The following is a 26126-nucleotide window of genomic DNA, read 5'->3' on the forward strand; positions in this document are numbered from 1 at the left end:
TCGGTCCCAGCTCCTGCCAACCTAGCAGTTGGAAAGCACATCAAAGTGCAAGTAGGTACCGCTCCAGCGGGAAGGTAAACGGCATTTCCATGCGCTGCTCTGGTTCGCCAGAAGCGGCTTAGTCATGCTGGCCACATGACCCGGAAGCTGTACACCGGCTCGCTCGGCCAATATAGCAAGATGAGTGCCGCAACCCCAGAGTCAGTCACAACTGGACCTATTGGTCCGGGGTCCCTTTACCTTTATCATATTCATATCTCTTCTCAATCTCCTCTTCTCCTGGCTATAAACATACTCAGCTCCCTCATAAGGCTTGGTTTCCAGACCCTTGGCCAACTTGATTGCCCTCCTTTGCACGTGTTCCAGCTCAGGGGTAGGCAGCCTAAAGCCCTGGGGCCAGATCTGGCCCAATCACCTTCTAAATCTGGCCCATGGATGGTCCAGGAATCAGCGTGTTTTTACATGAGTAGAAAGTGTCCTTTTATTTTAAAATGCATCTCTGGGTTATTTGTGGGGCATAGGATTTTGTTCATTCCCCCCCCCCAAAAAAAAAATATTCCGGCCCACCACATGGTCTGAGGGATGGTGGACCGCCCACAGCTGAAAAAGGTTGCTGACCCCTGTTCTAGCTTGTCAATATCCTTCTTAAATTGAGGCGCCCAGAACTGGACACAGTACTCCAGGTTTGGTCTAACCAATGCAGAATAGAGCAGTGTTATGATATCCCTTGATTGGACACTTACTTGTGAGTAGATATGTATTCCATCAACACTCAAACCAGTATTATGCACTTTGATTAATCACAAACTCTACAGTGGTACCTCGGGTTACATACGCTTCAGGTTACATACGCTTCAGGTTATAGACTCCGCTAACCCAGAAATAGTGCTTCAGATTAAGAACTTTGCTTCAGGATGAGAACAGAAATCATGCTCTGGCAGCAGCAGGAGGCCCCATTAGCTAAAGTGGTGCTTCAGGTTAAGAACAGTTTCAGGTTAAGAACGGACCTCCGGAACGAATTAAGTACTTAACCCGAGGTACCACTGTATTTGCATTGCATTTCCATCTTTGCTGAATAGCAGGCAGCATGATTTTTATTATTTCCACGTCCCACCTTGCCTCTAAGAAGCTCAAGCTGGCACATCTTGTGTCTCTCTCTATCCACACCCTGTGGATTTCATCATCACAACAACCCTGTGGGGTAGATTAGACTGAAATAGAGTGATTAGCCAAAAGCCAGTAGTTAACTTCATGTCTTAGGAACTGAACATGAATCCTCCTGGTCTTCTTAGACTAGTCTGACTGATACTCTGCTTCGTCTTCTCCAACTTCAATCTCTCCTGGTGTTTTGGAGTGAGAATTGCAATCCAAAACATGGGAGAGCATCAGTTTGGGGGTGGCTGCTTTATCCACTGGACAACACAGTCTCTCTCCATACCACTGTTCACTGTGGTCAGTAAGATCCCTATTCCAGCCTCTCTGGAGCTCAGTTCATTTTATAAATCCAGTTCTAATTAGTGCTTCAGGCAGACCTGTCTAAATAGATCTGTGCAGCATATTTAAATATAGCTGTGTTACCTGCTTAGCTGGGGGTAAAAAATCAGGAGAGAGATCTGCTCAGCTGGATTCCCCCCCTTCCAGGTCTCTTTGAAGCTTCAGTCACTTATAGGATCTGAAGCTGTTCAGCTGCCTGAAGATTCTATCTTGCAGCCGAAGTGAACTTCAAAAAGCTGTAAGAGGGTCTTGAAATGTGTATCTGTGTCAGGTAGAAGTTTCCTGTCTTCTTTCAGGATGCAAAAGTAGCAGCTTAGTTTGACAGTTTCTCTGGAGTGGCTATGTATCCAGCTTTATGGGGGACAGTCCTCTGAAGGACCCTCAAAAGGGAGAGAAAATGGGTCTTTAAGTTCCCTATCAACCTGTCTGACAGGTTATAGCGAGTAATTGGAAAAATGGAGAAGAACCATGGGTGAACCAATGGAGGGAAAAATAGAAAAATATTATAATCTTAGACTATCTGTGAAGATACATAAAATGGAAGGGTTTAAGGTCAGTGAGGAGGAGGAGGATTAGTTTGAGAAATATTGAATTATTTGGGCAGGTTTGAACAATTTGGGACAATTAAAATGTTAAAAGTTAGGGGGGCCACTAGGGGGCGCATTGGAAGATGGCCGACAATACCATCTCTCCGACCCACACGGGGTAATTAAGAGGCTGTTATGGGAGTGGGCAGCCTCCCTTGTTGCCCCAAGGAAATGGGGAACACTGCCCCTTGCCTGCTGTGCCCATAAATCACCCCCTAATTCAAAAGAAGGGGGTGAGGGCCCTAGGCAGAATGCCCCCGTGTGGACATCGGCTCTCCTGGACGCTGTCTCTGATCGCGCACTAGCTGCAGCAATTTGGAATAATTAATTACAAAAGAAGCAAATGCATATATTTCAAGTGAAGAAGGGGAGTGAAGTCTGCTAATTTAAGTGACCTCTGCGAAAGAAGACGACGGGCTGGAGAAACAGGAATATTTTACGATGAAGATACACCAAAGGCGGGGTATGTTGACAACGGGGCTGAATGGGGGGACGGGACCTTTTTTACTTTCCTTCTATGTGATTTACAAGAACCCCTCCTCATTAGAACCGTCGGTTGAACTGACCCAAGCAGGATGATTAAGGTCTGTGTGGAGATAAACTTTAACCAAAAGTATGCTTTATGGAGACTGAGAAGCAATAAGAGCTTTTGGGAATGGCGCAGCAATTAATTCGGAGTCACTATCTTGCCAAAGGATATATAGCCGGGAGGAAGAATGGATTTGTTTTCAGACTGCATTCCTAGTGAATCTCCTCAGAGGTTTTGAGAAAGGAGGCAGATTGGTGAAGATTAATGACGCTAAGACTGTTTTGATGTATGGAAGTGATGTTATATGGAAAACGTCTGGATATGGCTACTGGATAAAAATAATAAATATCCACGCAGGATTACAAACTGTTCTAACCAGCTTGCGGAGACTATCAGAGGTCACAAAGAGAAAGGAAAAATATATGAAAATAACAACAAGAGATGTGGAAAAATAATAAGAAAGGACTGGATAGTACTGTGAACATCATAAGGTTAGATTTATGGACATTAAAACAGCAGTAAGAAGCAAGAAGTTGATTGGATCCCTTCGGAACTTGAAATATGGGTACCCCCAACAAAAATTTAAAATTCGGCTGTGTAATTTGGAATTTATGTAATTTGGTTTGATTTGATGTGATTGGTCGGTTAATAAAAAATTATTTTAAAAAAAGAAATGTTGAAAGTTAAATAAATCTTGTGGAGGTACGAGTGTTAAGGTATATAGAATTGTACATATAGTTGATTTGAATATGGGGTTCACTGCTTGTGTTTTGGGTGTTGGTAAAAAAAAATGTAGAAAGTTCCACATCAACAGTGAGCATATGGAGAGCAGATTGAGCAGGTACACAGCTCACCTGGCCACAGCTTTTCTTGCTATGGCAGGCATGTCCAAAGTCCGTTTTGGGGGCCTAATCCAGCCCCTGTGGCAGTTTATTTCCTGGGGTAAAATCCCCCAAAAGCTCAACAACTTCAATTCTAAAAAAGGTCAGCGACTTTGGTTGGCCCTCATGCACATGTTCACTTCATCTAATCTGGCCCTCTGAAAAAAGTTTGGGCACCCCTGTGCTATGGTAAGCATTGTAGTGCTATTTTAACACCCCCTCCCAATATTCTGCATCTATTAATAGGCACATGCACATTTCATGCAGATCTCTTTTTTTCTTTTGGCAAAAGATAGAAATATATGCTGAATCCTGCCACTGTTCTACAGTCCCAGAACAGTGAAATTTTCATTTGAGGCATTTTTAATTGTCCTTTTTCTTGATTTTGATGAAACTTTGTATGGCTGAGCTAGTCAATTTCCCCAAAACTGGAAGAAGCAACAAGGGGAGGAAGTGATCAACGAAGTACAGTGACATCTCGGGTTACAGACGCTTCAGGTTACAGACTCCGCTAACCCAGAAATAGTACCTCGGGTTAAGAACTTTGCTTAAGGATGAGAACAGAAATCACGCAGCGGCGGCAGTGGGAGGCCTCGATTAGCTAAAGTGGTGTTTCAAGTTAAGAACAGTTTCAGGTTAAGAACGGACCTCCAGAATGAATTAAGTAATTAACCCGAGGTACCACTGTACTGGGAACCTTGGGAGGAAGCGATCATGTCATGTTTTCATTATACATAGGCAAGGGAAAGCAGAGTATAGTCAAACATGCACTCAGGACTTTTAGGCTGCTTTCAAAAAGCTTAAGAAACTACTGGGCAAGATTCCATGGTAAATGCTCAGGAGAAGGGAGTTAGTTTCTTAAAGGTGAAATAAGGGTAAAGGGACCCCTGACTCTGTCCAGTCGTGGCCGACTCTGGGGTTGTGGCGCTCATCTCGCTTTATTGGCTGGAGCGGTACCTATTTATCTACTTGCATTTTGATGTGCTTTCGAACTGCTAGGTTGGCAGGAGCAGGGACTGAGCAACGGGAGCTCACCCCGTCGCGGGGATTCGAACCGCCGTCGTGGGGATTCGAACCGCCAACCTTCTGATCAGCAAGCCCTAGGCTCTGTGGTTTAACCCACAGCGCCACCCGCATCCCTAAAGGTGAAATACCAAAGAAACAAATGCAGGGAATTCCATAAAGAAAAGTGAGAGGCATCTAAAAGAAACTGGTGTGGTTCCACAAGCAGCTTACAAATGAGCAGAGATTTAAAGGCATTATAAGAAATGGAAGAATTGAGAGAACACGAAGGGTATACATGAGTAGCCAAGTTTCAGAGAGGTCAGATGGGCCAACACTCAGAATGAGCTCAGGCTTGCAAGAGGCTAAAAATAATTTTCAAAAGTTTGTTTCTAAACATCAGGAAGAACTTTCTGATGGCAAGAGCTCATACTCCCTTAAGAGATGGTGGACTCTCCTATTTTTAAGCAGGTTGGCTGGCCATCTGTCATGGATGCTTTAGTTGAGATTCCTTGCATTGCAGAAGGTTGGACTAGATGATCCTCAGGTACCTTCCAACTGGACAATTCTACGATTGCTCTTTGGCCAATTTGTTAGATGAAGTGTTTCCTCAAAACTTTTGAGCAAATATATACCGTATTTTTCGCCCCATAGGACGCACTTTTTCCCCTCCAAAAATGAAGGGGAAATCTGGGTGCGTCCTATGGGGCGAATGCAGCCTTTCGCTGAAGCCTGGAGAGCGGTTGCGCAGAGCTGCCTGCAGTCCCCGGCTCAGCACAGCTCTGCGTGGCCATTGGGAGCGGGGCGCTAAGTCCCGCCCCGCTCCGGATGGCGGCGCAGAGCTGCCTGCCGTGCCGGGACTGCAGGCAGATCTGCACCGCCATCCGGAGCGGGGTGCTATGTCCCGCCCCGCTCGGGATGGCGGCGCAGAGCTGCCTGCCGTGCCGGGACTGCAGGCAGATCTGTGCCGCCATCCCGAGCGGGGCGCTAATGTGTCCCTTAGTGGACATATTGTAGTGACCTATTTGGGTTGAAAATAGCACCTGTACAACAATGAAGGGAACAGGAGGAAGACAAACTTCTTTCTGACTGAATACTATCATCCACCCCACTACAAAGGAGACAACCAAAACTTAAAGGTAAAGTGTTGTTTTATGGACATGTGCAGACTTGTTTAAAGAACAAGGAATTTCCCCAGAAGCCAGTTTTAATCCTGCATGTTTGGAAGAGGTCTGGCACTCAAGTTTGCACTCCCCAAGAGGGCAAAATACTATCCTTAGGGGTGCAGCAGCTGCAAAGTAGTTTATGCTTTCCATTCGTATTTTTCAAGAAACTCGTGTTCTTCTCATTTAAAAAAGCACCCTTGATTTGTGTTGCTAACATAGAATGAGTCCTTATTCAGTTAACATTGAAAGAAAAAGGGAACAGTAGCAGGCCTGATTGTTTGCCTAATCTGAGAAATCAATAGCTACTTACAGGCTACATGACAGACATTTCAAGAGATCTATATTTTTTCTACATGTCAGTTGTGATCCTTTTTATCTTCAATCCATTTTTACATAATGTTCCAAGAGTCTGGAAGTATTCATTTTGAATGTGCCCAATAACTGAAATTAGGATGACATGAGGAAGGCTGCTCAAGTGTCAGGATGGTGGTGAAAATTTTGTTCCACCCACAACAGTAGTTCACCACCACCACAGCAGGTTTGGCAGCAAAAGCAAGTAACGAGTTGTACAGGTAGACCAAACCTCATCCAATGATACAACAAGCAAGATCAAGCCCACCCCACTGAGTCCCATCCTAGATGTGTTTCTTTGCCACATTAACCCAATGTTGTCCGTGAAGAACTACCAGGAATGTGTCATAACTGAAGATTCCAAAACCAAATCCTTTATTTTTCACAACTGTATAAATGTGCTCCAAGTATTTATGTCCAAGACAAAGTTTAAAAGAAACATGCTGTACAGCAAACTTTGATCAGTTTGCTGGTGTATTAACTCCTCTCATCTGTTAAACTTAGTTACAATACCAGTCATGGTAAGATACATTTTGAGTTCAAGAAGTGTAGCACGATGTTTAGCTATTACAGCTTGTGCACACATGTTGCACTTCCGGTAAGAGATGCAGAGAGATATGCACTGTAACACTGGAAACTAGATTGATTCACTTTAAATAGCATCAATATCAATGTCCTCTTCCTTGTTGTTTGCAGGCTTCACAGTTTCAACCTTAGGTACACTGGCCGTCTTGGAGTACACCACCTGCACAAAGAGGTAGGTTTCATTAGTGCAATGAAGTCAACAAGCTTGAGGTATTCTAAATGTAGATGGCTACTACGGTAAATATACCTGTATGGGAGTACAAAATCCTGTTTCAAATCAAAGACTTAGTTGCCATTAGGTTATTGCTACAGATATTTTTAAAGATAGATTTAGCCAACTTTTCAAAGCTGAGTTTAACACATACTTCAATATTTTCATCTTCATCCTCTTCCTCCTCATTGCCAGATGACTCCTCTTCAGCTTCTTTCAGCCATTTAATGAAGGGTTCTGCTTTGACACGAATTTCTTTGGCAAGCTCTTTAGACACATATTTCTTCGAGGCCTACAAGAGAAGACTGATGTCAATTCTATGCACTGCATTGTTTCCTTACCTCAACATTTAATGAACAACTTGGGACTTAATGTATTTAAGTTCATATGGGATCCAAAGTAGGAGTTTCACCAGTTCCTTAAAAAAATAGGGGGAAGAACACAAAAAATGTGCTAGGGGGCCAAACAGATGAAAGGAGAATATCTATGAATACAGTAGGCCTCATGTTGCTGAGGTTTGCTTCTCCCCATATTATGGAGGGCAGTTGGGCTGGAAATGTGACAGAGGAGCGGGTCAGTCAGTGCATACAATTCTACATGAATGAGAAATTAATGTTTGAATTATTACCCCCAAACTTTGCAAGGGAGGATCCTATGTACCAATGTATAAGTTTTCTCATCCCCCTTCCCAGGCTACCATCTTCCCTCCCTCTGTACTCTTGGATATCTATTGAAGAGCAAAATCCTGCTGCATAATCACACAATTCATAAAGGCCACTACTGCCAATCAAACAGGTGTGTATTTACAAGTTTGATTATTTGTGAGATTTATCTTGCTATATAATACAGACCTTTTCCGCCCAGCTCAGAATGACCTCCTCTTCCAGAAGATCCGCATCATACATTTCCTTCAGGATATGCGGAATTTTAGAAATCAGCTGAGACTGATGCATGGCTACCACACACTCCAGGCCATGAAGAAGGTATCTTTGAGCCTTCTTGTTGTTGTGGCAGAACTGTGAAATGAATTGGGATGGATTAGGGAACAGAAATCCATTTGCATACAAGAGCCTGATTAGCCACTTTCCAGACTGCAATACGCAACTCGGGGTTTACCCAAACCAATCAGCAAGCTGTAGCAAGAGAACACTTGAATTTTACTTTGGGGCTGGAGGATGCTTTGCCTTCTCCGCATCCAGTGATGAAAATCAGTAGGCTGCCTGCAGAGTCATGGAATACTCCATCCAATTTGAACCACCCACTGTATTTCCATACCAGACACACAGGCCATTACCCAATCACCCAGCATAGAAACCACGAGACGGCTAACGAGGGAAGGTATGTGTAACTAACTTTTTGGAGTTTTGCAAATAAATCAATTGTTGAAACAGAATACAACTTGCAGCTTGATGGTATGTCACTCTAATTTTGAGTTCTAAATGCTGTCGTTTCACCATGTTTTAGGCGTATGATAAATCACTGGTAGAACTTACACGCAAGAAATGTCGCCTGTACTTCTTTATCTGCTCTCTGATCTTTTCATCAAAGAGGACTTCAGTCAATACCAGGGGTCCCATAGCTTTGACATCCAGTCTTTCTGCTTCAGCCACTATATCTTTATCAGATGTTTCTATGACACCTTCTTCCTTCTTTTTCTGAAAATATAAAAAACATGTTACTATACTTGCAACCATGCTGGCTATACCTGAATTCCTTAATAGTTAGTTCACTTAATGAATGAGCCAGCTACTCTAGTTAAAAGGTTATGTCATTTCAGCACAACAGGAGCACACTAATATCCTTTTTTACCTTAACAAAGTCAAATAGTATATTAACTCTTTCTTCAATAGTCCTTTCTAGGTCATCAGTCAGGGTGAGAACTTTTGCATGATCACTGATTTCATCCATTCTGCGCCTCTGGGCTTCTTCGGTTGTGTCTTCACCCCAGTCATCATCATCACCATCCTGAAAAGTAAAAGTGGTTAATGCAACAAGTGAGAACATAAATGTAACACAAAGAACCACTTTGACACACTTACACACACCTCTCATATATAGGTAAGCAATGACCTGGAATATGTTCTGATCAAGACATTTCTCTCTCATTCAATCTGACCATGTGTACTTACCACATGTGGAGGACTAAGCTCTTCTGGTGCTGCTGACTGTGGGGATGGTGTCTCAGTATTAGACACAGAACCATTCTCTTTATCCTTGCCTTTTCTATTCTTCTTTTCTTTCTCTTTCTTGCCTGTACCAGTCTCACTGCTCTCTGCAAACATTAACAAGTCTTCATTCAATAGCTGCTTTCAAACAGTTTCATCTAACATTTCAGTTTCAGTCACAGCTGTCCCAACACTTCTAAATATAGCTTATGAAATTTTACTTCACTGTTTTCAGGTGAGCATAATCTTAGTTTCATCTGAACCAGGGGCTGACAAGACTGCTTAATATGTCTTTTGGGGCAATAGCTTTTTCTCAAGCCAACACTGTGAGGTTGCCTTTTAGAAAAGACACATGGAAAACACCTGACTCTGAGTCAGACACCAAAAGAAATACCAAAACCAATCACCTCTAAGTGAACATTCAGAGTGCTACTAATTGTGTGTGTTACAGAACTAAACTTTTCTAGATCCAGCATAAACCGAAGTGTTGACAATGGTTGACCAGCTACTTGCAGTTACAGAAAAAGTACTCTGTGTGACAATATAGAAAACTAGAAGGCAGTGCTCTCATCTCATGTAGACCAGGATGTACAGAATTTGCTCATGGAGAACAACAGCAATGGCTAGGATGTCAAGAGTCTATATAACAGATGGCCTCACCTACAGAAGCCACTGGAATAGGTCAGACTATGCTTACTATAGCAAGCTTAAATTGAAGCAGACAACTAGTTATCTGCCACAGAGTGTTGCTTGCATAAAATAGTTTCAAAGAATGGTAGCCTGCCAGCCTATTTTATGATCTGTCCTTTGGTGCACCAAAACCAGAGGAATTCATTCACTTACCAGGTGGGTTTTTGAGGATGAATGTGCAGAGTTTATGGTTTGTGTCAAGCATGCCTCGATAGCCACAGGCTTTGCAAGAGTTACCAATGGTTTGTTTCTTAGGATTGACATGCTGTCAAAAAAAAGTAGTAGTTTTAATGCCTGCCATTTTCCCAATTACCTTGGCACTAAATGCAAAGTAAGAATTTTTCATTGCTACTCTAAAAGCCTGGAGGGGAAGGAAAACTCAACGTTCAAAGGTCTTATTACCTTGCAAAAGAGCCCCTTCTCCCTCAGCAAGGTCCTGAGGTTCAGGAAACAGGAAGTTTCCGAGACCTTGAAATGGTGACACACCAGAAGAAGCTCCTTTGCACAGTAGTCAATGGGGAGATACAGTTTTGGGAGTGCTGGTACTCCCCTGCCCCCCAAGAAGGAGGCATCTCAGCAGAACTTCAAGTTGGGGAAGGCAATGCAGTTTTAGGTTCAGTTCAAGGTGCTGCATTTCACTTTTCAAGCACCCAATGTTCCAGGACAAGACATGAATGAGGCACGCAAACACGCCCCCCAAACCCCTACTCCATTTGGACTGGCCCCTTGTACAGCAAGCTAAAACCAATTGTTCTATGCAAAGGAATTCAGTTAACTTATAATTTGCTAGGTTTGTGTGATTTCTATTCTTAAGTAGGAGAAATCTGACAAAATTTAACTAGCATACTCAAAATTCAGAACTGACAGTACAATCCTAATACATGTCTATTCAAAAGGCCCAGTGAGTTCAGCAAGACTTCTATATATGCAACTATAGGATTGCAATGTCATGTATTCAATGAATTCACATTACTGTGTCCCCTGGTACAAATGCTGAAGCATAAGCTATGCAAGGAAAGGAAACCTCCAGTGAAAGCTCAGCTGTATATTTACTTCATTTCTTATTTTTAATTAAATAACTTATTGGCATTGCAGACAGGATTTACAGGCAGCCTCCTATCCTGGCACTGACTAGACAAATGTGTGGCATTCCAGCATTAGCAACTTTCAGACAATGCATTGCAAACGATATTGTCAGTCTTTAAAAGACACCTGTGAACATTCTAAAAGTAGTACCTACCAGATCAGTTTCGGGATTCTCACACTCAGGACAGAGAACAAATTTTTTAATGAACCCATCCAACATGTCTTGTAGCTTATTCGCCTCATGAGATCCATTGACAATGTAACGGTCATTCTTAACATCAAACTGGGTCTGCGCTCCCAGCTCACAACCAAAAAATTTGGTGGGATCTAATAAAAGAAAAAAAGTTATTACGGCTCTGCAATGGCTTTTCTTCCACCCCAATTTATGTTTAAAACATTAGCAGGCTCTTGCTACATTAATAACAGTAAGAAAAGAAGTTGGAACTCTTTTTTAACCACAGCATGTTTCACTATCAATCTGAAGTCCAGTGTCAAAATTCCCTCCCCACAACAGCATCATTTAGGAGCGCTGCTTATAACCAGCTCAGTACTGCTATTTGTTAAATATAAGGCAGCACGAAACTAAACATTGTGTCATCTTAAAAGTACTGTTCATCATGTCAAGGTACATTGTTTCCTTACAGTTGCCTTCTCGCCTTATGGGCTTCTACTGACTTCATGAGACAAGGTTATGTATGTTGGCTGATGCAATTACTAGTACACTTGGAATGTACAAATTTGACACAGGAGCAATCTGAGCAAGGCCTGATTTTTCTGTGCAAGTCAAATTTGTGCAGTGTTAGAACAAAGGACATATGCAAGTTTTAAGTGTCTTGTACAAGAAGAAGGGATGGCAGAGTAAAATGTCTATGCACCAACTTACACGTAGGAGGCCGATTAAGCGCCTTTGCAACGTCAACCATGTTGACTATAACTGTCTTTATCCCATTTCCTTTGCCCTCAACCTAGGAAGAGAAGATTTGTTAAACATACTTATTCAACCCAGTTCAATTCAAGCAATAATTCTTTTGTTTCAGGAGTTTTAAATAAGGTAACATTCAAGCTAGGCCTTAAGAAATTTAAATATTGCAGCAACTACCTTGGCAATCAGACGGGGCATTTTGTAGCGATAGAACTGATCTGAAACACTGCGGTTGACATTGACAGACATTTTGGCTTATTAGTAGCTTTATCAATAAGATGGAGAGATCTTTGATTGCAACTTTTTGGTATCTTCTGTCTGGAGAAGACGTGATGACATAAACGACTGCAAGAGTTCTCGGTCTCTGACATGAAAAATTTTTCGCCACCGAGGCTGTGAGGTTCTTGCTTGTATGCTATATTTCCCCAATACAGGTACCAATGGCTGCGCAACAGCTCTGCAAATTAAAAAAGCAAGATTTAGTTTCTGTAGCACTTTGGATAACATTCATGCAAGACTCAGTCAATGCCAATAGATAGTGCTTGAAAACCATTTTAGGGGCTAGGTCAACTTTAGCAAAATGTTATTTGTTAACTTTTTCCATTTGCCACCCAAGACAGAATTAAAAGTATGTGTGAGCAAAAGCTACATTGTTGTTGTTGTTTTCTTAAAACACAGCATTGCCAAGTCTAAATAGTCCACTGAACCTTTTGTATCTTTAAACGATCATATGCGAAGAACAACTTTTTATAATATTAAACACTAAGTTATATATATAAATCCTCTATTTGGTTGTTAAGCTGCTTGACAAAAATGGGCAGATAGAATATTAAAACTAAACAACTGTAAAAGTAACACGAATGAATTATGCCTGCTTGTGCCAAGAACAGTGAACTTGGTACAATTATAAGCTTTTTATGTTGTACGTTGACTCTTACGTTTACTTTGCAACAGTAATAACTTGTCACATTCCATTGCATAGTCACTCTGCACCTATTTAGCAGGTGGATATTTTCATTAAACCTTTACCAGTTAATGTTAACGTTGAACCTGCACTTGCTCTCAGTGGGAGTTCGTATGAAAGGCACCTCCTACATATTTTAAGTCTCTTGTATCCTCAAGGGTATACTGTGCTAGTAAGCGAATGTTGGAGTGGGGCCATACCTACTTAATCAGCACCACTAAAATTTATCTGAACCACCTCATTACACAAGTCCCCTGCCATAAAGAACAATTGCCTGTGCTTATTTAAGCGAATCAAAGCTGTTTACGCCAAAACCACCAGTAACACAGCAGATAGGGTTTCAAGCATGGAACTTTGCTCTCCCACCCTTTCCACCACATGACCTAAACACGTGCCTGCAGAAGCATGACCCCCCCCAAAAAAATTCGAAGTAAAAATACGGGGGGGGGCAAAACCCTTATACTAAATACTTTGGAACCTGGAGGAAATAGAAAACGTGATGCTTTTACCTGCTGGGGAGAAAAGCCATTCACACGCCACGAGGCCTTCGCGTCTAAAGAGCACTTCCGCTCCCTCCCTCCCTTTGATTTAATAAAAAAACAAAAACCAAAAGCCCAAAAAACCCCACCTCCCCTTCACCCAGGCGTCGGAATGACTCAGAAATGCAGCAATTAAGCACTGAGTCAGCCTTAAATACGAGGGGAGGCAGCGTGCCGCGCAGGCGCTTCTCCTCCTTTCCCCTCCCCCCTCCGATCTCCTCTCCCCCGCCCCGCGTCGCTCTCTGAACCCGTGAAAAAGAGAGGCATCGGGAGAGAAAGAGACCGACCGACAGAGAGAAAGAAAGAAAGGAACCCTCGCCCTCCTCCACCCTCCCGGCGCTGCGGGTTTAGGAACTGCGCCACAGAGCGCGCACTCTCCCCAACCACCGCGTCTCCCTCGCCGCCCCTCCCTCCGCCCAGCATCACGAGGGAGGGAGGCGCGGAAGACCTGGCAGCCGCCATCTTGTGGAGCAACCCGCGACCGGGGGGGGGGAAGAGAGAAGAGAAGAACCCTGGATAAAAAGCGCAGCGGCGACCACCGTCTTTATTATACACTCCTTCGCCTCATCTTACCGCGGAATGAGGGACGGGGGCCGCGGCATCGCTCTCAGACGCCCCCCCCCCGAGAGAACGAGAAGAGGGGCTTATTGTTATCATAGCGACGCATTTAAATGAAAAACCTTACGAAAAGGGGCCCCAGAGGCCTCTGCCCCATGGCCGCCGCCCTCGCTGTCGTCCCCCCCCCCACGCCAACCCAACTCCTTTCCCCACCTCCGTTTCTTTCCCTCTTGAGGCCCCGCTTCGCCTTTCCACAAAACCACCCCCGACCCGGATTTCCCACCCCCGGCCAACCGCCGCGTCCCCTCAGGAGAGGGAGCCCCTTCAAGCCCCCCCCCCACGCCTGTTCAAACGGCCGCCGCCTCCCTCGCGACTCACCGTTTTCGTCCAATACAGACATAAACCCAACGCTGCTCGCCCGGGGCTGTGACGAAGGCCGAATCGGTGTTGAGGAGAAACGATGAGCGACGTCGGGGGGTTGAGGGGGGGAAGAGAGAGGTGCAGTCACCGAGCACCCGGACGCTGGAAGGGGGCGGTGTGGTGTTTCTTCTTCGTCTTCCTCTCCTCCTGCTCCCCTTCCTCCTGCAGTCCTTTCAAATTAGACGTATATTACTTAAATATAGATATATAGATATCCGCTCTCTTCTGTGTCCGGTGGTCGAGGGCGGAGGAGGCCGGCGCCGCAACCGCCAGGAAGAGGGGAGGGGGGGTCCGAGCGTCCTGAGGCGGGCGGGATCAGCGGGAGCGGCCGTGCCGGTTGCTCTGCCGGGAGGGAAATACAGTCAGCTGAGGCAGCATTGTTAGATGGGGTTGGCGGCGGGGGCGCGCGCGAGGGTGGCGCGCGAAGCCGCGGAGGGGGGCGGAGGAACGGCGCGCGCGCACCTCAAGGCTCGGCAAAACCTGCCGTAGAGGCAACCGAGCCGCTTTTTTCTTTCTTTTTTTTTTTTAAACTGGGAGCTCGCGCGCGATCGTAGGGCGGTGGGGGGGGGAGGAGGGGTAGGGGCAGGCCATAATGGCCGCCGAGCACTTACCTCTAGAATGTTCTCGCTCCGACTGAACAACGCCGTCGCCAAGGCTGAGATCAATCAGCCGCCGGCGAGGACGCGCCCACCCCGCCGCGGTATTGGCTGCGCGCTTTGACTTCGGCCCGTCTCATTGGTTCCGGGCTCCTGTCTGTCATGGCGCTTGGTGACCTCCCCCTCCCCACGTCTCTTCCCTCTCTCTCTCAACATTCCCCCCCCCCCCACACGCGCCACCTCCCCGGCCGGCCGCTACGATCGAAGAACTACCAGCGCCCGAAAGGACATCGCGTTTACAAGACGGGGCCAGAGTCTCGCGAGAGTTCAAGCTGAGGGGGAAGAATGAGTCAGTGCTTGGCACATGGGGGAGGGGAGGGAGCGCGGTTCTTGGTCGCCTCGCTTCGTAACGTGAAGACGCGATAAGAGGGTCGGGAGTTATGTTAAGGAGCAAGAACGTAAAATGTACCTCTCTAAATCCTTTTAAAGGTCGTGCCGATTCTGTTCTCTTGAATTTTGATATGAAAAGTAACTGCATGAAACTAAAGAGATGGTCAAAACTTGAGATGAGAGGATCATCGAATCAGTTGGAAGAGAGCCCCGGGGTCATCTAGTTCAGCCCCCCTGCAATGCAGGAATCTCAACTAAAGCATCTATGATGGCCATCCAACCTCTGCTTAAAAACCTCCAAGGAAGGAGAGTCCACCACCTCCCAAGGGAGATCATTCCACGGCTGAACAGCTCTTGCCGTCAGAAAGTTATTCCTGAAGTAGTAGTAGTAGTAGTAGTAATAATAATAATAATAATAATAATAATAATAATAATAATAATAATTTATACCCCGCTGATCTGGGCGGCTTCCAACAAAACACTAAAATACAATAACCTATTAAACATTAAAAGCTTCCCTAAAGTTTAGTCGGAATCTCCTTTCTTAATTTGAAGCCATTGGTTCAAGTCCTACCCTCCAGGAGCAGGAGAAAACAAGCTTGCTCCATCTTCCATGTGACAGCCCTCCAGATATTTGAAGACGGCCATCATAAATACAACCAGAGCTTATGATAAGGGGCCTCACAGCATTTAACCCATGTACATCAGTGAGCACTGCTCAGATTGACCCTTCTGCTGAGGAAAGCCTGAGGACTGTGGTATATATAAACATGACAGGAACATAGATGCAGATCCTCCTATACAAACACTTATTATATGAAAATTCAGTTATCCAAACACGAGGAATTAGTACACAAACCTTGCTATGCACACCACAGATTCAGATTTCCGAAGAGCTGGACCTGCCTGTAGCACTGTAAACAAATAAGCCGCCTTAAACAAGCCTTGCTTTTTGTGTTTTGCTGGTCCTCAGCAGCCGTTTCACTGAAAACCATGGAGAAAGGGAGGAGAGATTGGACAAATCAGAGCATTTTTCCTTCCATGTTTGCCTTCTGCAAGGTTTCAGAAGGTTCCCCTGTTTCTTCCCATCATTTTGAGGCAAAAATTCTGTGGTTGGGAACTCATTAGAAATTTTCTCATAGGAATCGATGGAAATCACCAACCTATTATGCAAACACTTGCTTGACAAACTATTTTATGAGAACACATTATGCTTGGATAGGAGGACCTGCATCTGTTGTGTTTTCATGGCGCATTTGCCAGTCGTCTTGGCTCGTGGGACCAAACTCGATCAGCTTCTTGCACATACCAACCTCTCAGGAGTTCTATTACACACCATGTTGGTACCTACTGAAGGTCTAGAGAGCCGCGAGTAGAAATGTACTATACATACAGGTGAAATGCACTGAGATGAGAAGGTTTTTTCAGCTGTAAATACCTTCAAGATGTACTAATGCAAGGGACTAATTTCTGTGTGGTTTGCACAGGAATGGCACATATTATCAGACCAAACTCATATCGCCTGGTTCTGCTTTAGACATACTATAAGACCATACTCTCACCCATGTGCTGTGAATAGATTACACCATGTTGTTCAAGGCCACCCACTAATCAGCAAACTTTCCTAGCTGCAACTGCAGAGTACTCTGCTCTCCCGGAGAAGTGATCTCTGCTGCACCTTGCTCCCTTTCAAAGAAACCGAAACTGGAATGGTTAGAGGATGGGAGATTGCCGAGCAAACACCCCCGTAATCCTGTCTTTAGATTGCTGCAACTCCTCTTTGCCCCTTTTGCTGCATCTCCGCTCTTGAGTTTAATCAGGGTGGCGTCAGATGTCACAGCAGGTGTTATCGTGGAGGATGAAGTCATCAGTGGCAACTGCCTCCTGTATTAGAGGCCTCTGAATACTGGTTGCCCCTGCCCCTGGCCACTGCTGGCATTGACCTCTGGGAGGTTGGCTATGAGGGAATTCAGCTCTCAAACGATACAGGGTTTCCCATGTATCTGCTCTAAATCGTCTTTTGCTTTTCCTTCTCTGTTCACCATCCCATTGTTTTCTCCTTCAACTTTCTCATCAGTAACTTATTGAATCAGAGAGACCTTTGACACGGTGTTCTTTGCCTGCTACTTTGCCTGCCAACGTGAAGCCCATAGTTACTTTCCTGGGTTCCCCATCGCCTTGAGCCCTTCCTGCTTATAAAATGGCGACTGATAATGCGACGAGAAGTCTTTGGATAACACAAGTCTTAATGGTTCTTATTTGCTCCCCGCCCAATCGAAAACATGTTTTTGTGGTAAAACTGGAATCCAGCCTTTTTCGCTGGCTGAGGTGGGCCCAACGTCAGCTACCTGAAATTTGTCCAGAGTATGAGTTGAACTCTTTAGGTATATTATGCAAAATGCATTACTACACAGCCATTTTACCTGTTCCTTTTGCATGGTCACCCTAAATAAATAAGGCAGAAGATCCCTGGAGAGCTGCTACCAGGTGGTGGAGACAAGATGGAGCTAGGTGGACCAATGGTCTGTGTCAATATAAGGCAACTTCCTGTGACCCTCTGACTTTCTGGTTTGTATTTTAGATTGAGTTGGTGGTTCAGGAGGTGTAAATGGAGGTGGTCCTACAGTAAGGCAAGATCCTGGGCAAATGCCTCTGGGAGATTCGGAATAGTGTGCTTCTGAAGGCCCCAATTGTTTACTTGGGCTAAGGAAATTCCCTGTGGACTGTTCCCACTTGTGAACTAGGGAGAAGTGTGTGCATGCCTGCACATGTGTATTTGGGTTTTCTACTCCAGACCCCAAAATGCCATGGGTCAGCCTTGACTGTAAAATGGTCCATAAACCAATATTTGGTCCTTCTTGGTCTAAGGAAGGCCCTTGTTGCCTCTTAAAACCGGGTCATTAAAGTTCCTATTGAGGGGGAAAGTCTCACCTGTAGGTTTTTGCTGGTCTGCCTCTTTTTACTTTGAAAGAAAAAAGCAACAACCCGTGAGGCATAGGTTTAAGAAGATTGAAAGGCTTTTCTGCTGTGTTCTTGAAGGCAAGTAGAAAACCAGGTTATGAACACTGCTGTCTGTGGCAGTGCACTGACTATGAAATAGGACTCCCTGGTGGGGAAAAAACAACTTGAAGAAGCCTTTGCCACGGCTAAAGAATGCATATGTGTTTTCTCTCTCAGTGCAGCTTACAGGCAAGAGACCCTCCTTCGGCATGACTGCTGCCCTAGATACACATCTCTTTTCAGCCCAGTGCTTGAGGCAGCAGATCGCCAACCTATCAAATATGCACGTGATGCTGTTTCAATCAGGATCAAAACGGAGTAAAGTGTGTGTGTGTGTGTGTGTGTGTGTGTGAAAGAGAGAATGAATTATCCTAAGGGAGCTCCAAAATGCACCCTTGAAATGCGTGATGAGATCCTACATGACATAGGTAGAGACTGATACGCGGTCACTTATATCAAGCTCCCGAACAATTCCTCCTAAAAATAAGCAAAGGCCTGGGCGATATCGCAAGCCAAAACACCCATTCGTCCAGAAAAGTGCATCAAGGAACCTCTCTGCTAAGGGAAGTTGCTATACAGGCAGCGAGCCATTTGCCGAATGTCTCCCTCGGTTTCGTAAGGCAACATTTCTGGTTAATCAATTACAGCCGCGAAAAAATGCAGTCCTGCCAGAGTCCGCTTCATTGTATGCAACGCTGGGGGCGGGGTGGGGGGGAAAGCTACCCTACATTTGCCTCTGCTTGACACAATGAGCAAGCATTTCAAAACAGGATTTAGCTGTGCTGGAACATACAGTCAGCCTTCATTCTTCCACAGCATAATGAATGGGTATTAACTTAAAAGAGGCCTTTGGAAAGCTTGCCCCTACTGAATACTGCAGGCGCTGAGTCAGTGAACTTTGCAAAGCCTCACCCCTGACCCCGGGACATGCATGCAAGGCAGACAATTACACAAGTAATTCTGGTTGTAGGATACTAGCAGTGCCGGCTCCAGGTTTTTTTTTGGGGGGGGGGACCCCTCCCAGCTGTTATTGCCTCAAAGAGTGGAGGAGAAATTCAATACAGTTACACATTTAAAGCCAAATCTATCATATGTGTGCTTTTTCAGGCAGTAGGCAAACCAGACCATTGCTATTTTTCGGCATTCACGCGTGATTTGCAATGCGGTTTTGCAACCCTGCTATGTTTACGAAAAATGCACGTATTAGGGAAAGTGTGCATGAAAACGAAGAAATTAGTGAAAATAATATACGAAAACGCACCATATTGCAAAAATTAGTAGAAATGTGTTTGTTAGGAGACTTTTTCGTGAGGATTTTTTAAAATAAAAAATTGCCTATTGTTGCCAAATGCGGAGAACTTGATTTAAGATTGGGGAAAGGGCAACTGGAGAGAGCTGAGATTGGCAGATCCTACCACCCACTAGTGGCCAGCTGTTGCTACTCCTCTGCTTCTATCATTACTACCACCCGTTTGCCTGCCAGGCAGAGCCAATGAGCAAGCAGATAATGGCTGTGACTTCTTCCTTCTCACCATGGCAGTTGTTCAGTTCCCCATCTCCTCTGGGCCAGAGTGAGAGGCGGATGAGCAATCAGGCTGCAGGAGTGAAGAAGGCGAGCAGGTCCTGATGGCTCTTGTCAGCGGGCACCTTGCTGGGAGGGGAGTCACCTGGACCCTTGGCAGGAGCCCAAATGGCCTCGGTCCAGTATACCTGAAGGAACATCTCCACCCCCACCATTCAGCCCGGACACTGAGATCCAGCACTGAGGGCCTTCTGGCGGTTCTCTCACTGGGAGAAGTGAGGTTACAGGGAACCAGGCAGAGGGCCTTCCATGTAGTGGCTCCCGCCCTGTGGAATCCTACTTTTAAAAGACAGTTGAAGGCAGCCCTGTTTAGGGAAGTTTTTAATGTTTAATGCTGTATTGTTGCACTCTTTCTTCACTCTTTCATTTGGTTTCATTGATCAATCATTTCCTATGGAATACCCTGAAGCCGTTTGAAAGTAAAAACATCTCTAAAAACAATGTCAAATCCAACACTGATATAGACACAGATCCAATACAGATAGAGTATTTAGTTATTACATTTATACCACACCTTTCCCCCAAGGAGCTCAAGGTGGTATGCATGGTTGTATTATTATTATTATTATTATTATTATTATTATTATTATTATTATTAAAATTTGTGTACCACCCTTAATCCGTGGATTTCAAGGCAGTTCACAACATAAAATTACAATATAACGAACACAACAACCACCTGTCTGTCAGGCGCTTGGGAATTACAGCGCAAAGAACTTTGACAGATGGGTGGGACAACGGACCTGTCCGTTGTCTGATGTCATAATGATTCCAAGTGATTGACAGGTGGGTTGTCCCATCCACCTGTCAAAGCTGGCCCTCAAGGGTGGGGACAGGTAGCAATCTGGCCTGCCGGGCCCAAAATGTTCATCTCCTCTGTCTTTCAAGAATGTCCCTATTTTCATATGTGACATGTCCGAGTGTATAGCATTGTGCTAACAATAAAAAACTCACCTCCCCCATCCCAGCCTTTTTTTCTGAGATAGATCCCACAGTAGGTTGCAGTGTGTACAGTGGATTCCTCTGCCATGGATCTTTGTGGTGTACAGTGGATACGAATTAAATTCATTCTGGGGCTCCGTCTGCAACCCGAAAAGTCCGTAGGCAGAGGTGCCACTTCTGCGCAAGTGTGGTGCAGTTGAGTGCTTCTGCACATGCGCGCATGGCAAAACCTGGAAGTATACACTTCTGGGTTTGCTGCGTTCATAACCTGAAGGTTATGTATCTAGAGCGGTACGTAACTAGAGGGTCCATTGTATAAGTCATCTCTGCCCACACACTCCACAGATCATAATACAGTGGTACCTTGGGTTAAGTACTTAATTCGTTCTGGAGGTCCGTTCTTAACCTGAATCTGTTCTTAACCTGAAGCACCACTTTAGCTCATGGGGCCTCCTGCTGCTGCCGCGCCACTGGAGCACAATTTCTGTTCTCATCCTGAAGCAAAGTTCTTAACCTGAGGTAATATTTCTGGGTTAGCGGAGTCTGTAACCTGAAGCGTATGTAACCTGAGGTACCACTGTAACAGGCATTTGGTGCATCGGTATAAAAATGCTTACTGGAATACTACCCGATTAGAAGGTTAAACGTGAGTGCAGCAAATAAACAGCCACACACTTTTTTCCCAAGCGTCAAAGCAAAGAAGGGAAAGGGTGCCATATTGAACTGGATGACGGTGAAAAGAAATGTCTTAAGAAATAAAACAGGATGCTAATGTTCCATGTATGGTGCTGTTTGGGCGTCTAGTTTGCCTGGTATGGGCTCCTTACCGTAGGCATGGGGAACTTTTTCCAGCCTGAGAGCCACATTGCCTTCGGAACAACTTTCTGAGGGCCGCAGGCAAAAGTTGACAATGCGAATTTTACCTTTGACCGGTAGGTTAGTTCCTTCCCTCTCACACATCCCTTTTTATCGTCCAACCAGGCAAGACAGAAACTTTCTCAAGAGTTCCAGTCAGGCAAAAACACTAAAGAAGGGTGCAAAGCTTGGGGAGAGACGACCCCTAGGCATGAGATTTCCCCTTCCTTGCCTGACAGCATTTCTCTTAATGAGAAGAGTGTTAACGAGTGTTGCTTTCTTTCCTGATTAAAATACCATTTGACACCCTTTCCTTCTTCCTGTTTTTGTATTATTTCTCCTGATGCAGTCAGCGCAATTATTTGAAAAATGCTCGATGTTTTCCTTGCTGCCTCACACCCTTCTTTTTCCCATGAATTCTGAAAAGCATATGGAGGAGGCGACAGAGGAGGTTTGCCCTGTGTGAGCTTAGCTGCTGCAGGGGCAGAGTGGAAACGCAGGACTATTTCATAATGAGCCCAAGGTCATGTGATTGGAACAGCCGGTCACATTTTTTGAATGCTTTAGCGGTTTGTAGCTCCCATGTAACTTCCCTTCCCCCCTGGCCACAGGAAATCATGTTCCAAAACGAGAAGAGAAAAACCCCCATCTGAATGGTTCTTCCAAATACAGTGGTACCTCAGGTTAAGTACTTAATTCATTCCGGAGGTCTGTTCTTAACCTGAAACTGTTCTTAACCTGAAGCACCACTTTAGCTAATGGGGCCTCCCGCTGCTGCCGCGCCGCCAGAGCCCAATTTCTGTTCTTATCCTGAAGCAAAGTTCTTAACCTGAAGCACTATTTCTGGGTTAGCGGCGTGTGTAACCTGAAGCGGATGTAACCTGAAGCGGATGTAACCCGAGGTACCACTGTAAAAGAATAAGGTTTGGCTATTGGTCTTTGCTTTCTGTGAAAACACATGCTGTAAAATAACTACCAATGTGTAATACAGTGGTACCTCGGGTTTTGTATGCTTCAGGTTACATACGCTTCAGGTTACAGACTCTGCTAACCCAGAAATAGTACCTCGGGTTAAGAACCTTGCTTCAGGATGAGAGCAGAAATCGTGCTCTGGCGGCACGATGGCAGCAGGAGGCCCCATTAGCTAAAGTGATGCTTCAGGTTAAGAACAATTTCAGGTTAAGAACAGACCTCCGGAACGAATTTACTTAACCTGAGGTACCACTGTATTTTAAAAACTGTGTATTTTAATATTTAAAAGGATTGGAGTAATGAAAGAGCAAGCGTGGTGAACCATTGACACACAAGACTAATCTGGCCTGCCATGATCTTAAAAAGTGCTCAACAACCTGCAGCTAAACCAATTGCAATCTGCTAGTAGACAAACCAGGCCCCGCCTTGCCATACCCTCCAAGTGTCTCTGTTTTCCAGGGACAGTCCTGGTGTGCCCCATGCCGTTGTGTTGTGATCATAGCTAATAACCGCTGACAGTAACCACAAACACTTAAAATGAATCCTTCGTGTACAGAGGTTGTTTATATATCTAATTAGCAGATGCTGGAAAAACAACAGGAAATGTCTCTCCCCATGGTATCCTGTTCCTGAGCATCCTTGGAGCATCCATCTGACCATAGTTGGAAACTGGGTGCTAAGCGAGATTATTATATACAGAGAAGATGTTCATGGAAGATGGAAGATGTTCAGGAGCAGTATATCTTAGTAATCCATTGCTAGAGACAAATATTAAATATTGCTCTCATGCCCTGCTAGTGAACCTCCAGAGCAGGTATGTCCGAAGTTCCTAACTCCTGCCATACAGACGGCCGAACCAGCTTTGAAGCCAGACCATATCAGGCCCACATAGCATCGAAAGGACTCGTGTGCTTTCTGGAAGGTTTGGAAGAGAATGGGGGTCATGTGTAGGGTTGTACTGCAAGCAGGCGCGCTGAGTTGGGCCCAACATTTTTTTTTGGGGGGGCTGTCGCACATGCATGACGTCACACATGCGATGCCCCAGCCCATCTGGCCACATCTGCTGGGACGTGCAGGCCCCTGATGGGCAGAGGTGTAGGAAGGTCAGGTGGTACCCAGTGTGGAAAATTTCTTGTCACCCCCCCCCATATTGTTTTTTGCCTGCAAAAATGGTTTTACGTTATTTCATATTTTCTTACAAAGGAATAATAATAAGTAATAATAATAATAATTTTTTTTATTTACATCCCACCCTCCCCGGCCAATGACGAGCTCAGGGCGGCTAACATCAAATACATAACACTGGTATAAAATCAAACAATAATTAAATTACCTCCTAAAAACATGTCAAATTAAAGTCTAATTAGATGGCTCTCTGCAGGGTTAGGGTTGGGAACAGTAAGTGCTCCACTGACTTGAAATTTCAGCCTTCACAACACAGGAAAACGGCCAAGTAAACAGCTATTTTTGTGGAGGAGGGTCAAGATATTAACTGATATGCATGAAATTTCATATATAGCTATATAAACCCTAGTGTAGTAAGATAAGACCTTTGGAGCCACATTTTTTTTAAAGTTTCTTTTGAACTGCCCTAGTAGGGCAGCAATTGTTCCTTGATAATTTGTCACCCCCCTCCATGATGGAACCTGCGGCGGACTCCCCTCCACCCCCCACTTCCTATGCCTCTGCTGCTGGGATGCTCCGGCGATCACAGCAGAGGACACAGGGGGTGAAAATCGCCCTCCAAGCCTCTTCTCCTGCCCGACATGCCAGCGCTCGCCTGGGGGGGTCCCCTCAATATTGGGGGGCTCAGCCCCTGCCTCAAAATAACGCCCCTGACCGCGAGTCAATATTGATCACTGAGAGCATCACTGAGGAGCGTCATTAGCTGTGAGTTGGCAAGACTCATACGACTACAACACGAAATGCAGCCTTTAGTGCCCCCCTGTTTCAGCCTTTAAATCCTGTAAAACAGGTTTGACTAGAGACCCCAGTGGAATGCAATTTCTTTGTTTAACAAAAATGTGTCTATCCTGAGCAACGACAGCCAGGGATGGGTGAATCTATCAATTTAGGTTTCTCTCGTTCTTATTTTTCCCATCCAAAGTTCGGTTTGCTGCATTCCTACACCAGTTTTTAATTAATGTTATAAGTCCTCATGAAAATTCACCATCATTTTTGCTTCCTCCTAATACACACAATTTTTAGTGCAATCTTGCCTAATATACAATTTTTTCCAAGCAATTTCCCCATATATAATGCATTCTGTTATTTCAAGAATATTTGCCTTTTTTTCTGTAATGACATTTGGAGGGTGCAGAACAGCATTGCAAAATTTGGAGAGGCGTGAATTTCAAAGGTTGCCTGGGTTTCAGTTCCTGTATTTTTCAGGAAGTGTGAACCAGGTAGCTTTTTCATTAACATGCAGGCCAAAGTGAACGTGTCTCTCGAATGACAGCTCTACTTTACCAGTCGCAAGTTTCTGATAAGCTATCATCTGTATGCAGGCAGATGCCATAGGGCCCTTCATCAGGTTCATTTGCCTAAAGAAGTTGGGTGGGCAGATGTCTTCTAGGAAAAGGGCCTTATCGGGGGTGGCACTCCATTCATGGAATAGCATCCCCAGAGAGGCTGACCTGTCAGCTATGTTATAGATCTTGAGAAAATACCCTTTTCTTCTCCCAAGCCTTTTATCTTTCGATTGTTGTTGTTTAGTCGTGTCCGACTCTTTGTGACCCCATGGACCAGAGCACGCCAGGCACTCCTGTCTTCCACTGCCTCCTGCAGTTTGGTCAAACTCATGCTGGCAGCTTCAAGAACACTGTCCAACCATCTCGTCCTCTGTCGTCCCTTCTCCTTGTGCCCTCCATCTTTCCCAACATCAGGGTCTTTTCCAGGGAGTCTTCTCTTCTCATGAGGTGGCCAAAGTATTGGAGTCTCAGCTTCAGGATCTGTCCTTCCAGTGAGCACTCAGGGCTGATTTCCTTAAGAATGGATAGGTTTGATCTTCTTGCAGTCCATGGGACTCTCAAGAGTCTCCTCCAGCACCATAATTCAAAAGCATCAATTCTTCGGCGATCAGCCTTCTTTATGGTCCAGCTCTCACTTCCATTCCATATGATCTTTCGATACACATATATTTTCTTGCTATTTAATTTTTTGCACCAGTTTCTTTTCCCCCATGCTGTTTTGCTTTGTTGTTTGCTGGTTTTGATAAACATCATGATGCCTCTGTTTATGTTGGCTTTTAGGTTCGTGGGTGCACATGGTCAGTGATTTGTACAGTGGTGCCCCGCAAGACAAATGCCTCACAAGACGGAAAACCCGCTAGACGAAAGGGTTTTCCGTTTTTCAATGCGCTTCGCAAGACGAATTTCCCTATGGGCTTGCTTCGCAAGACGAAAACGTCTTGCGAGTCTTGTGATTTTTTTTGCTCCCCCCCTTTTTCTAAGCCGCTAAGCCGCTAACAGCCTTTTAGCCGCTAATCCGCTAAGCCTTTAATAGCCGCTAAACCGCTAATAGCGCTAATCCGCTAAGCCGCTAATAGGGTTGCTTCGCAAGACGAAAAAACCGCTAGACGAAGAGACTCGCGGAACGGATTATTTTCGTCTTGCGAGGCACCACTGTATTGTATACCTT

General features: G+C 44.9%; 1 protein-coding gene across 3 annotated transcripts; it reads right to left on the bottom strand.

The window, feature by feature from the left end:
• Positions 1 to 6362: 6362 nt before the first annotated feature.
• On the bottom strand, positions 6363 to 14913 carry EIF5 (eukaryotic translation initiation factor 5). Of its 3 annotated transcripts, none has more exons than XM_081193523.1 (12): positions 14762 to 14913; positions 14109 to 14320; positions 11847 to 12126; positions 11631 to 11712; positions 10902 to 11074; positions 9815 to 9926; positions 8936 to 9078; positions 8616 to 8771; positions 8300 to 8461; positions 7658 to 7822; positions 6961 to 7098; positions 6363 to 6755 (listed from the first exon to the last, which is right to left on the bottom strand). In XM_081193523.1, exons 3-12 carry the CDS (start codon positions 11916 to 11918, stop codon positions 6663 to 6665), a joined length of 1296 nt encoding a protein of 431 aa, XP_081049649.1. In that variant the 5' UTR covers positions 11919 to 12126; positions 14109 to 14320; positions 14762 to 14913; the 3' UTR covers positions 6363 to 6662. The 3 variants fall into 3 exon arrangements, with proteins under 3 accessions (XP_081049649.1, XP_081049648.1, XP_081049650.1); XM_081193522.1 differs by having other exon boundaries at positions 14109 to 14492; positions 14762 to 14908; XM_081193524.1 differs by lacking the exons at positions 14109 to 14320; positions 14762 to 14913 and adding an exon at positions 13143 to 13279.
• Between the last annotated feature and the right edge of the window lie 11213 nt (positions 14914 to 26126).

This window comes from Podarcis bocagei (assembly GCF_964188305.1).
Source record: "Podarcis bocagei genome assembly, chromosome: 1".
NCBI classification, from domain to species: Eukaryota; Metazoa; Chordata; class Lepidosauria; order Squamata; family Lacertidae; genus Podarcis; species Podarcis bocagei.

Excerpts from the sequence above, each read along its gene's own strand:
- EIF5 (XM_081193523.1), bottom strand. The coding sequence starts at position 11,918 with ATGTCTGTCAATGTCAACCGCAGTGTTTCAGATCAGTTCTATCGCTAC. Across the intron at positions 11,713-11,846 it reads TGCCCCGTCTGATTGCCAAG|GTTGAGGGCAAAGGAAATGG; the intron begins GTAGTTGCTGCA and ends TTCTCTTCCTAG. Across the intron at positions 7,099-7,657 it reads TTCTGAGCTGGGCGGAAAAG|GCCTCGAAGAAATATGTGTC; the intron begins GTCTGTATTATA and ends CTTCTCTTGTAG.